The sequence below is a fragment of the Scyliorhinus torazame genome, chromosome 15 (assembly GCF_047496885.1).
Source record: "Scyliorhinus torazame isolate Kashiwa2021f chromosome 15, sScyTor2.1, whole genome shotgun sequence".
NCBI classification, from domain to species: Eukaryota; Metazoa; Chordata; class Chondrichthyes; order Carcharhiniformes; family Scyliorhinidae; genus Scyliorhinus; species Scyliorhinus torazame.
In genome coordinates, this window is record NC_092721.1 from 116,561,203 (window position 1) to 116,575,119 (window position 13,917).

The following is a 13,917-nucleotide window of genomic DNA, read 5'->3' on the forward strand; positions in this document are numbered from 1 at the left end:
AAGGCAAAGAACATTGTAAATTTCCTTTTACAACATGTTTTATTTCCAAAGTTTACATTTTGCTGAATACCTGCACCAAATATTCACTTCAGTATTGTTAAAATGTGGAGCAGAGAGACCTGAGGGTTTAAATACCCAAATATTTGAAGGCAATAGGGCAAATTAATAAGACTATTAAAAACACACACATGCTATGACTTTGTAAATAGAAGCATAGAGTACAAAATAAAGAAGATTATGCTAAATCTTGATAAATCAATGGATAGGAGATGTATTATGTCGAGTGGTGGGTACCACACTTCAGAAAGCAAATCACGGCTTTGGAGAGGGTTCAAGGAAATTTAGAATGGTATCAGAGATGAAGGACTTCAGTTATGTGGAAAGATGGGGAAAGCTGCAATTGCTTTTTATTTAGCAAAAAAAAAGGTAAGAGGAGGGGGATTTAATGCAATTGTTCAAACTGTGTGAGGGGTTTTAACAGAGTAAATAGGGAAAAACAGTTTCCACTGACAGGAAGATCTTATTCAGAGGAAAGAGGAGTTTCACTAAGACAAGGCTAACTTGTTTGGGGATGATTTCCAATCACACACTGCTGGCAGGGTATCTCACCCATTCGTGGCACATATTGGAAATTGTAACCAACGCTCCTGAAATTTTCTGATATGTGGCAGGGTGCCCCCATTTTGTGTCAGATCAGACAAATTGTTGAACTGGATGCATCACTTCACAATGGAAAACAAAATATATAAATATACATATTGTCGTGATCTCTGTATATGTTAATACATGATTAGTTAATGTGCAGTCAGTACAGGCAGATGATCACTAGATGGCAACACTAACAGGAACTATATAAGGAGTTTCCCACTCTTTCCGTAGGTTAGTGTGTGTGTAGTGCAACTAGAGTAAAGACGTGACCAGATCAGAGTGCAGTGTATTATCATAATTATTAGTTTAATCTAATCTTACTTAATTATCGTACTAGTCAAAGTATTAAAGCGAAAGAACTCACAAGTATATTATTTTGTATCATGTATAATAAATAATTTGTCATCAACTGGAAGACTTTGACTGTTTATCATCATGTTTATCATCAAGGGGCTGGTTTAGCACACTGGGCTAAATAGCTGGTGTTTAAAGCAGACCAAGGCAGGCCAGCAGCATGGTTCAATTCCCGTATCAGCCTCCCCAAACAGGCGCCGGAATGTGGCAACTAGGGGCTTTTCACAGTAACTTCATTGAAGCCTACTTGTAACAATAAGCGATTTTCATTTCAAGTTAAATACAACTCGGTAAGATAAATGAGTAATATTTATATTACATTCTATAATATAACACATATAATACTAAGAGACATTAAATTAGCATGCTACCTTATTGCAATATTGAGCAAAAGGATTTCTAGGAAACTTGGTCCCACTTTGATCTTTATCTTCATCAGTGACTTTGTGGTTGTTGCAAATAATTTTTCTTTTTGATAATGCCCCTGTCTTAGCGGTTAATTCCCCATAGTGACCAAATCAGGGAAAATGTGAATAGTATTGGATATTGGGCAAACCAATGTTGTTGGACAAACAAATACTAGAAGTCCAAGTCAATAACTTAGGAAAGATTATGTACGATTTTGCCAACCTGCTTCTGATCTGTGATCCACAGACATTTTAATTGTTTCAAAGCCTCTTGCCATACAGTTTACTGAGATGACAATTGCCAATTAACTACACTGGGGCATGGTTTGATGAAGTTGGCTAGGAAGGCGGCAGAGGAGTGGAAATCTCAATACATTTACAGTGTTCTTTGTCTCCATTCATGTCTTCAAAAAATCCTGGCTGGAATTCTCGGGCCGTTAGGATTCTCTGTTCCCACAGCAGCACCCCCCCCCCCACCCGTGGATTTCCCGGTGGGGTGGGATGACTTCAATAGGAAATCTCATTGACAAGCAGCAGGAGTAGAGAATCCCGCTGGCAGTGAATAGCACGCCACCAAGAATCACGTGGCTGGAGGACTGGAGAATCCCCCCCCCCCTCATCTACCCAGTAGTGGGGCTACCATTATGCTTTTACAGGCTGCACTCCACTCAAATATCTAATAAGCGGCGTAGTCTGGCTTTCAGAAAGCATGATTGGAGCATTGTATATGTTGGCATATGAGATAGAATTCTTGCGTTTTTGCTGGGAGTAAAGCTATTATGTTGTAGCTCAGCATTCTGTACCAGTTGAAAAGGTTTACCTCAATACTGATAGTACAATATAACCACCACTTCTACATGTGAAATACATTCCTAGCCAAAGGGTGGGATTGTCCATCCCTGCCCGCCGCCAGGATCATCTGGTCCTGCTGGACATCAATAGACTTTTGGCTGTGCTGCCGAATCTCCCAATTCCAGAAAATCCCAGCCAATATTGACTTCAAGAGCCCCATTCAGTGCACACAGCACTGTACACAAAACGCTGTGGAGGGAGTATTTATCCCATTCACGGGGTTCGAAGTCCATTTTCTTCAACTGTTTATGTACCTTCAAAAACCATCAACATTAAATTCATTTAAAATATTGCAGATAATTCCAGCCACATCCTACTTGTATATCATGTAAAATATGAAAAAATAGCAATTTCAGTTGAATTTCTTGAGTAGGTGGACATTTGAATAAAGACATAATGAGCTGTGTGCAGCTTGTCAAACATTTTTTAATGTTGGCTCGTATACCTATATGCAATACTCATTCAAATTCCCAATGGTTGATCTGATGTAATGGGATTTGCTAGTTTGCCCCAGTTCGATTTGCCAAGTGATTAGAAATTAATTGTTTGGTTCATTTTTCAGGCACTTTTTTTTTCTGTGCATGCAGTTTGGTAGGTGCAAGAAAGTTCTGCTTACATTTTGCAATCAAATATTCTTTCTAACCACAGGGCTCCACCAATCATAGGTTATTTGCCTTTTGAAGTCCTCGGTACGTCAGGTTATGATTATTACCACGTCGATGATCTGGAGCAGCTAGCAAAGTGCCATCAACAATGTATGTAGCATTCCCAAAAAAATAATAATCAGAATGTTCAGAGATTTTTAGGATTAATCTGCTGGTGCTGGTCTTGGAATCTGTAGCAGAAAATAATGTAATTCTTCCACATCTAAAAAAAAGGCAAGAGAATTTTAAGAAGGTTACAAATATGTCTTATATATAGAGTAAAGTAAAATATGTAGAACAATTTGAATCTTCCTGAGTCAGAAGAATCATGTACTCTTAATTGAAAATAATCTAATTCATTTTATTTTTAGTTGAGTTATTTCACAAATCTTGAGCGAAATTCTCCATCCTGCCCCGCCACATTTCTGCCCCGACCCGCCGGCGGGATGCTCCGTTACACCAGCCGGTCAATGGGGTTTCCCATTGTGGGGCAGCCCCACGCCGTCGGGAAACCCCCGGGCGCCGGCAAAACGGAGACTCCCGCCGGCGGAGAATGACGCCCCTTGTACTCCAGTGGGGAGCCACATCAATAGTGTAGGTCAGAGAATCACTGCTAATGTTGTAGCTTGAATTCCATTCAAAGCTGCCTCCAAGTACAATTGTCCCGATGAGCAAGCAGCATTGGTGAGTTTTTTCTGCAGTGTTTATTATAAGCAACATTTGAGCAAGTTATGCTCTACATTGCAAAAGCATTCCACATTGACATTACTTCTGTAAAAGTTAATTACAGCCAGTCAATGTTAATTACCTTTTTATTCAGAACGTTGTTAGTCTACACATGACACATACATCTCAACGTTAAGAGCATTAAACTTACCAATCAAAAAGTAACTTTCTTAATTAATAAGAACAAAATATTATTTATTTTTTCTGCATTTATTTCAAATCTAACAATAGTAACCATTTAATAATGCACACTATGCTGTCGCACCATTTACATCAATCATCACATGTAGTACGCTTTGTTAAAAGAAAATAGTGGAAAAAGACTTCCGCAATCTATTGAAATAAAATATTTGCAATAAATAGAAATGCCGTAACTGACATATTTTTCACCACTGCAATTGCCAGGTTGGACTTCCTTTGCTGCTACTTTACTCTAATGATATCAGCAATTGCCTCAATTGAAAGCAATAATGGTCCCACTTTCCTTCAGCTTAAGAGCAAATGCAGAGCTAATATACACTAAATTCTGAGAAAGTAAATCACTGGCTGGTGATGCAGAAAACTTTCTCACTGGAATATTTTCACAGATGACTGCTGGATTCTCCGTTGGCGGGATCCTCCGCTTTGCCGGCAGCACATCCACGCCCGCGGGTTTCCTGGCAGCATGGGATGGCAACAATGGAAAACCCCATTGGGGAATCCCACTGCCGGCGGGGTTGGTAGGATGGAGAATCCCACCCAGGAACTTTGAATCAACTCTCAGCTACTCCAAAGTTATAGTTAGTGGTGCAATCCTGGATCATTCCTGCTTGGTGAAACAAGTGTACTAACCACGTTACTGGACTAAGAATTTAACTTCAAATCCCAAATTGACAATTCCAGAATTGAATTCAGTTAAAGAGTTACCAGAAATAAAGGACAGGTATAATCTTCAACAATGACAATGTGTTTGCTGGATTACCATAAAATCTAACTAATACCCTTTGGCGGAAAAAGCTTGCTGTACTTACAATCATAAAAAAAAGGTTTCATTGAGAGAGGCCGGAGTTGTGTAGGCCGGAAACTAATTTGCCCTAACTTTGGGCACTGAGGCCAAAATCCGTACCCATTCAGATGGAGGTGGGTAAAGCACAACATTTGTCTATCCACCTCAGAACGATTGCAGTGCAAGTTCCTACACCTTCAGCTCTGATTTCCTCATCTGAAAGCTGTCAGCAAGTTCTTCCCACGGCAGGAGGTACCAGCAATGTAATACAAACTCCCTGCTTTTTCTTAAAACATTCGGTCTCTTCAAAGGAAGGTGGAAAAAATGAGATTCCTGCAATAGATATTCTCACAATTGAACACAGGGCCTACAGAAGAATCTAGATTGACAGATCTGGCACTGGGTGCATTAATGGTGCGGGTGGACAGGAGGAGAGATACCAAGACCTGACAAGGGCCTGAAGCTCTTTACGACCATCCTCAGAAGGCATGGGAACAGGTGGCCAGGAAGGTCAATTCTTGCAGTCTGGACCCAAGGTTTTGGTGACTGTGCCATATGAGGTCTAATGAACCCATGCAGTGATCAGAGTCAGTGATTGCATCTTCACTTCACATTGACCGAACACAACACTAATCTCCCATGCTGTACAGTGCACCATATCCCCATCACTCATCCAGCAGTATTCCCTGGCACTCAGGACTTGTACCTGACATCCAGGTACTCTGTCTTACCCTTTCATACTTACCAATGCTGCCGTCCTCACACTCAACCCTCACTGTTTTCACATATCCCCAGCTATTCATCCATGGCTGGTACATCACCGAATACAGTGCTATACACTCACTGGCATTTTCAGTTATATCATAAAAACACATATTTTCGAAAAGAAAGCTGATTTATCTGTGCAAAATAATATCTTCTAAAAAGATTTTACAGATATGCTTTTTGTTTTCTACAGTGATGCAGTTTGGTAAAGGAAAATCTTGCTGTTATCGGTTCCTAACTAAAGGACAGCAGTGGATTTGGCTCCAAACCCGGTACTACATTACCTACCATCAGTGGAACTCCAAACCAGAGTTTATTGTGTGCACGCACACATTAGTGAGGTAGGAAAAAAATAGTTGACTGTAAAGTGTAATAACGATTGGGAAGATTTCCTCTGGCTGTTACATCTTAGAAACATTGGGCACGATTCAACGTAAAAATTCAATGTCCAATTTTGGGCGCATTTAGCGGGGTGTTTCTTGGAGGCTGCAGCATCGAGAAACACCTCTATTCAATCGCACGTTGCCATTTTTGTTTGGCCTCCGGGAGTTTCTCTCTGACGATGCTGCACTTGAGGCATTTCCTGCTGGCGAGCCCAGCAGGAAAGGCTCTTTGCAGATCGGGACACCATTTTGGAAAGCTGGCACTGTCAGGATGCCTGAGTGGCATGCCAGTGTGCCAGGATGGCAGAGCCAAGATGCCTGGGTGGCAGAGGGAGTGCCAAGGTGCCACCCTGCCCTGTCCCCGACCTCCCGGAGGTCTTTAATGGCCTGTGAGACACCCCTCGGATGCTATTACAACTGGTCCATGTTTGTGGAAACCAGTATTAAACGGTGCCCTGGCGAGCTATCCCAGGCGCATATGTTATTTCCTGGGCACCGATAGAATCCCACGAACACATATTTAAATTAGCCTAATGGTTCATTTAAATATGCAGATCTGGATCATGCACAGTGAGCGCGAGATTTAGATCGCGACGTCTCGTGAGATTTCATTAAACCTCGCAAGGCGTTTCGTGTGTCGCAAATCCCGCCCATTATTAACAAAGTAGACATTTTTGTTGATTAGATATTTCTAGTCAAATCACAAACAAATTATTTTAGAATACTTCTTTGAATTTGTTAGAAATACTGAAGACAAGGGCAGCACAGTGGCACAGTGGTTAGCACTGCTGCCTCACGGCGCTGAGGACCCGGGTTCGAATCCCGGCTCTGGGTCACTGTCCGTGTGGAGTTTGCACATTCTCCCCGTGTCTGCGTGGGTTTCACCCCCACAATCCAAAGATGTGCAGGATAGGTGGATTGGCCACGCTAAATTTCCCCTTAATTGGAAAAAAAAATTGGGTACTCTAAATTAAAAAATGTTTTAAAATACTGAAGACAGAAAACCTCACGATGCTCACAATATCGCTAGAGGCCAAAATAAATTCCCAAGCTTGGTGAATCATTATAAACTAACTAATACCGGTTATGAATAAAATGGGGTAAAAGTTGCTAAAGATCAGCATTTAGAGTTGAAATAAGCAACATTGTATATTAGGAGAGTCTTTATAAAGTGAGTAACAGCAAAACTATTCTGTCATTTTGCAATATAGCGTATATCTTTACACTGACATAAAACTAAAGTTAAAGGTACATAACATACAGTATGCATCTTGTCCATTGATGTTCAAGGACACCCGATTAATGGTGCTTTGTTTCTTCAAGGTGCTTCTCAGTAAAAGTGGTCTGGAGAAATTGGTCAAATTAGCCAGAGCACCAGAAGAAATTAGTCATAATAAATCCATTTCTTAACTTGTTAATTCGAATATTTTCCGGATTTTTTCTTTTTTTCTTCTGTCCTTTCTTAGACTACATGCAGGTACTTGTGCAGATACTGGTGCACAAAGCAGCATGGTCTGCACCGTTAACAGACCATTCTGAGCCTTCAAAAAATAAGGATGTATACCTTCCACTTTATCTTCCATATGAAAAAATGAAAATTGCTTATTGTCACAAGTAGGTTTCAATAAAGTTACTGTGAAAAGCCCCTAGTCGCCACATTCCGGCGCCTGTTCAGGGAGGCTGTTACGGGAATTGAACCGTGCTGCTGGCCTGCCTTGGCCTGCTTTCAAAGCCAGCGATTTAGCCCTGTGCTATCCAAATGAGACTATCAGTTTGTGATAGGTAGCCCCAGGATAAAAACACATGATTCTAACTAACAATCGGCGCAATCTAACAGGAAAAAAACAGAGTCCCCTTCTGGGTGGGATTAGCAGGACCCCGCTATCAAATGGCACTCTGTTATTTTTTTGGACCTCAATGGGGAAGCTCCGCTCCTCAGTACAAGAAGAGATCAGGGTATTATTCTGATCTCCCGACCACCCGTGCAACCCCCAGACCCCAACTCACTGGTTGGGTGGTCCTTGAATCCCCCGCAACCCCCTCATATGGGCAGGGCACCCCCGGGCTCGATCCCCAGAGTTTGCAAAATGCCACCTTGGCACTGCCATCCAGTCTGGCACTCTAGCAGTGCCACCTGGGAACCCTGCCAGGGCAGCAACAAGGTGGCATGGCCAGGGTGCTTACATGGCACAGCCAGGGTGCCAGGCTGGCAGTTCCAGGATACTCTGGTGGCATCAGGAGTGCCAGGGTGCCGCACAGAGGTCACCATTGGGGGGTCTCCGATCACCAAGTACTGTTCCGCCTGGTCCCCATTTGTGGGCCCAGTGTTAAACGGTGCCTGGCTAGGGTCTCCTCAGCGAGGCAGGTAGATCCCGGGTGCTGGTTAGATCTGGCATCGGCATAGTTAAATGACCTGTAAACACACTTAGCTATGCAAGTCTGGATCCTGCCCATTTTGGATGAATCTCATTAGATCTCTCAGGGCGTAATGACCTTCAGAAATCCTGGAAGAGGCCTCTCGCGGGATCTACCGGCTACGTCCCGTCCCAATTCCAGCAGCTGGTGAATGACAATGAATCACTTGAGTTAATTAATTTGAAGTTCACTTGCAATTATATGGTATATTTACATTTCAGATACATTCAGTTTTATTTTCATTGTATTCTTTTCTACTGATTTCTTTCCTTCTAAAATCACTACAGCTATGCAGAGGTTCGAGCACAGCGTCGAAACAACATCAGTTTGGGTGATTGTTCAACAGAAGTTGTTGGTTCTTCAGTGCTTAAGGTAATAAGAAAGATGAAACAGTTCACAATTCTGGTAATCTATTTTAAATACTTGTTATTGTGAAAGTGCCTGAAGATATTTATTGGTGCTAATATTAAGTCTGAATATTAGTTGTGAATTTATTGAAAACAATTGCTGCTATAATGACAGGCGGCAATGATTGGAAACAATGATTTGCTCACACCTATCGTTCATTCTACTGTTGTTATTCTGTACAGGTACATGATTCAAGACTTGACACTCAGCAGCAAGTTAAAACAACTGAAGTGCTCAATGGCAGCCCATCACCTTCTTCTTCATCCCGGAGTTCGCACAAATCATCTCATACCTCAGTGTCAGAATCTGCATGTAGGTGTTTAGCTTATCAGTTACTTTGGAAACTTCATGGGGTAACTTTTTCAATTGGCTACATTGATTGACTACACCTTCAGAAATCTAGAACGTAAAGTTTTAAAAATGCTTCAAATAGGTGATTGTGATATTTTTCTGATATTGATTTTTCCATTATTTAATGGTCTTCCAGTCTCTGGATTGTCGGATACCACACATATGACCCAGAACCCTGCAAACGTCCCTACACACTGACCTCCGTTCCTTGGACTCCCCTCAATGGTCTCTGACTCTGAGTTAGAGCCAGTTCCATGGGACTTGACTGGACATTTACTCCGGAAATCCTAGACAGTAAAATCTTAGTCAAACTCCTGAGTAATTACAAAATTACTCCCAGAACAGGCGCCAGAATGTGGCGATTAGAGGCTTTTCACAGTAACTTCATTTGAAGCCTACCTGTGACAATAAACGATTTTCATTCAATTACGCCCCTTACTGATTTCATCTTGACCACCTGGCCCTCCCCAACTATCCCCAACGCCCTGACTTCCCCTCCCAACCTTAGCGGACCAGCCACTATCTCACACACCTGCTCCCCAACCACCTACTGCCTCACCTACCTGTCACCGTACCCACCTGCCACCTCACCCAACTGCCATGTTACTCACCTGCCACCCTACCCATCTGTCAACCTACCGACTTACCACATCACCCACCTGCCATCCTTCCCACCTGCCACCTCACCCATCTGCCCGCCGCCCTAACCACTGACCTCACCCACCCTTCCCAATTCCGTACTCACCTCACCAATCTACCCATGTACCATCCTACCCATTCACTCATTCATCCACTCACCCATTCACTAACATTCACACTGGACATTTAAACTGATCATATGACAGCAAGTGCTTTAAAAAGGAGACGTATCTTGTCTTCCCCAAATGCTACAGCACTATGATGGAGTTCCCCGAAGGACGCTGTACTCCGCATTTCTGGGAAAGCTGGGCTTGGAAGACCTGGCAAGAAATGTGGAACAGCGTTGAGGCATGAAAATATTCGAGCGGAGCGAAAATCCAACCATGATTGCCGCTCCGCTGAAGATCAGGGTCAATATACGAGAGGAATTGAACATAAAAGTAAGGATGCTATGCTTCAGTTATACAGGGCATTGGTGAGACCATATCTTAACTAAAGTGTGTAGTTTTGGTCTCCTTATTTAAGGAAGGATGCAAATGCATTTGAGGCAGTTCAGTGGTTTACTAGATTGATATCAGGAATGAACAGGTTGGCTTATGAGGATTGATTGGACAGATTGGGCTTGTTTCCCTTGGATTTTTGAAGAGTGAGGGGCGACTTGATTGAAGTATATAATATCATGAATGCTTTTGTGGAAAGGATGTTTCCTCTTGTGGGTGAGTCCAGAACTAGGGGGCACTGTTTTGTAATTAGGGGTAGTCCTTTTAGGACGGAGTTGAGGAAAAATGTTTTCTCTCAGAGGGTTGAGTGACTTTGGGCCTCTGCCTCAGAAGGCAATGGAGGTGGGGTCATGGAATATTTGTAAGGCAGAGGTAGATAGATTCTTGTAAGGTAAGGGAATCAAAGCTTATTGGCGGTAGATGGGAATGTGGAATTCGAAACATAACAAATTAGCCATGATCTTAATGAATACGGAGCAGGCTCATGGGCCAACTTGTTTACTTCAGCTCCTATTTCATATGTATAGTCAACAAATTAATCTGGTTAAACGTAAAATACTGTGGATGCTTGAAATCTGAAATAAAACAGAAAGTGCTGGATAAGCTCAGTATATCTAGTAAAGAAGGAGGCATATGACATGCATAGGCAACTGGGATCACGTAGGTCCCTTGAAGAGTATAGAGGTTTTTGGAGTAGAGTTACGAGAGAAATCAGGAGGGCAAAAAGGGGACATGAGATTGCTTTGGCAGATAAGACAAAGAAGAATCCAAAGAGCGTCTACAAATACATAAACAGGTAAAGAGTAACGAGAGAGGGTAAAGCCTCTTAAGGATCTACAAGGTCATCTATGTGCAAATCCACAAGAGATGGATGAGATCCTAAATGAATATTTCTCATCGGTATTTACTGTTGAGAAAGGCGTGGATGTTAGGGAACTTGGGGAAATAAATTAGCACGGTAGCACAGTGGTTAGCATAGTTGCTTCACAGCTCCAGGGGTCCCAGGTTCGATTCCCGGCTTGGATCACTGTCTGCGGAGTCTACACGTTCTCCCCGTATCTGCGTGGGTTTTCTCCGGGTGCTCTGGTTTCCTCCCACAGTCCAAAGATGTGCTATGCTAAATTGCCCTTGTTGTCCAAAAAAGGTTAGGTGGGGTTACGGGGATAGGGCGGATGTGTGGGAATAGGGTGGAGGTGTGGGCTTAGGTAGGGTACTCTTTCCAAGGGCCAGTGGAGACTCGATAGGCCAAATGGCCTCCTTCTGCACTGAAACTTCAATGAAATAGTGATGTCTTGATGAGTGTACATATTACAGAGAAGGAGGTGCTGGAAGTCTTAAAGTGCATCAAGGTAGATAAATCCCTGGGACCTGATGAAATGTATCCCAGGACGTTGTGGGAGGCTAGGGAGGAAATTGTGGGTCCACTAGCAGAGATATTTGAATCATTGACAGTCAGTCACAGGTGAGGTGCCTGAAGATTGGAGGGTAGCAAATGTTGTGCCTTTTTTAAGAAGGGCCGCAGGGAAAAACCTGGGAGCTACAGACCGGTAAGCCTAATGTCTGTGGTGGGTAGGTTGTTAGAAAGTATTCTGAGAGACAGGATCTGCAGGCATTTAGTGAGGCAAGGACTGATGAGGGACAGTCAGCATGGCTTTGTCAGTAGAAAATCATGTCTCACAAATTTGATTGAGTTTTTTGAAGGGGTAACCAAGAAGGTAGATGAGGGCAGTGCAGTAGATGTTGTCTACATGGACTTCAGCAAGGCCTTTGACAAGGTACCGCATAGTAGGTTGTTGCACAAGGTTATATTTCACAGGATCTAGGATGAGATAGCCAATTGGATACAAAATTGGCTTGATGACAGAAGGTGGTTGTAGAGAGTTTTTCAAACTGGAGGCCTGTGACCAGCGGTGTGCCTCAGGGATCAGTGCTGGGTCCACTGTTATTTGTTATTTATATTAATGATTTGGATGAGAATTTAAGAGGTATGGTTAATAAGTTTGCAGATGACACCAAGATTGGTGGCATAGTTGATGTGTTGGGTGTTCTGGATCACATACAGGTCACCAACACTTGAAGTAGTGCAACACTATTTTATTAAAAGGTTAACTATTTAAATGTACTTGAACTGTGGGTAAATACGATACCAGCTTTAACTAAAGACCTTTGCCTTATCCTAACCAGTTGATGCACTCAGCACATGGTGAATGTCTCTGTTGCAGGTTGTGAGCTCTGTGCTCCTTGCTAGCTGCTACTCGAATGAGCGGGAACTCTGATGTCCCCTGTCTTTATAGTGCATGTGCTCTCACTGGTGGTTGACTGCGGTGTTGTGTATGTTGATTGGTCCCACTGTGAAATGAAATGAAAATCGCTTATTGTCACAAAGTAGTCTTCAAATGAAGTTACTGTGAAAAGCCCCTAGTTGCCATATTCCGGCGCCTGTTCGGGGAGGCTGGTACGGGAATTGAACCGTGCTGCTAGCCTGCCTTGGTCTGCTTTCAAAGCCAGTGATTTAGCCTTGTGCTAAACCAGCCCATCAGTGTGTGTCTGCACCATGATGTACTGGTGTATATTATGACATCCCCGTTTTATATTTTAAAATATGCCTGCGTGACAATAAATAGTGTGTGGTGAATGTTCCTGACTACGTGTGTGCCAAAATATTGACAGGACTATGTACATAAAACTAAGCTATTTACATGGGAAGGTGCCTGGTGCAGAAAAAAAGTGTGTCACACAAATAACGAGATGAACACTATATACAAACCATTTGAATGATTAAACGGAAGAACAGAACAGACCAGAGAGTCCATTAGTGCAAAGTTCACAAATTAAGTCTCTGAGGTGGGCGACGTATTCTGGTTGACCACCTCAAGGGTGGGTCAGGAGCCACCAGCTGAGGAGCGGGCTGGACTGCATCAGAGTGAGGAGGATGCAGAGTAACCGGAATCTCTGCATAGTCCAGGTCAGGGACAACAGGAGAGCGTGGCACTGGCGAAGGATCACGTAGTGAGTGCGGAACGAGACGAAGGGCACACGATCACGGCGCAGAATGGAACCATCCGGTAGACGGACCAGGAACGAGCGGGGAGCCACCTGCCGAAGAACCACAGCAGTTGCAGACCAGCCACCATCCGGAAGATGGATGCAGACGTTGTCATCTGGAGCCAGAGCAGGGAGATCAGCTGCACGGGCGTCATGAGCCGCCTTGTGCTGTGCACGAGACAGTTTCATTCGTTGAAGGACCGGATACGTGGTCGAGGTCTGGGACGTGAATGGACGGCACCGTCGTCCTCAGGGTGCGACCCATGAGCAGCTGGGCTGGCGACAGGCCAGTGGACAGTGGGGCCAAGCGATAGGCCAGCAGGGCAAGGTAGAAGTCGGATCCCGCATCGGCAGCCTTGCAGAGGAGCCGTTTGACTATGTGGACACCCTTCTCCGCTTTGCCATTGGATTGGGGGTACATGGGACTGGATGTCACATGCAGAGAGTTGTACCTCCTGGCAAAGTTGGACCATTCCTGGCTTGCGAAGCAGGGGCCATTGTCCAACATCACAGTGAATGGGATGCCGTGACGAGCAAAGGTGTCCTTACAGGCACGGATGACTGCAGACGATGTGATGTCATGCAAACGTACCACCTCCGGGTAGTTTGAAAAATAGTCTACAATCAGAACATAGTACCTGTCCAGCGCGTGGAATAGGTCGATGCCGACCTTGGACCAAGGGGACGTGACCAACTCATGGGGCTGTAGGGTCTCACATGGTTGGGCCGTCTGGAACCACTGACAGGTGGGGCAATTGAGCACTGTGTTGGCGATGTCGTCATTGATGCCGGACC

At 43.7% G+C, this 13,917-nt stretch overlaps 1 protein-coding gene across 5 annotated transcripts in view; it reads left to right on the forward strand.

Annotated features, from left to right (window-relative positions):
- LOC140391761 (large ribosomal subunit protein eL31) overlaps window positions 1–13,917 on the forward strand; it is a 245,433-nt gene that overhangs the window by 120,273 nt on the left and 111,243 nt on the right. For all 5 annotated transcript variants that reach the window (XM_072476605.1, XM_072476608.1, XM_072476604.1 and 2 more), the window contains 4 exons: window positions 2,910–3,016; window positions 5,575–5,722; window positions 8,467–8,551; window positions 8,770–8,899. In XM_072476605.1, the coding sequence (XP_072332706.1) occupies window positions 2,910–3,016; window positions 5,575–5,722; window positions 8,467–8,551; window positions 8,770–8,899 (470 nt within the window). The remainder of the gene's footprint in view (window positions 1–2,909; window positions 3,017–5,574; window positions 5,723–8,466; window positions 8,552–8,769; window positions 8,900–13,917) is intronic.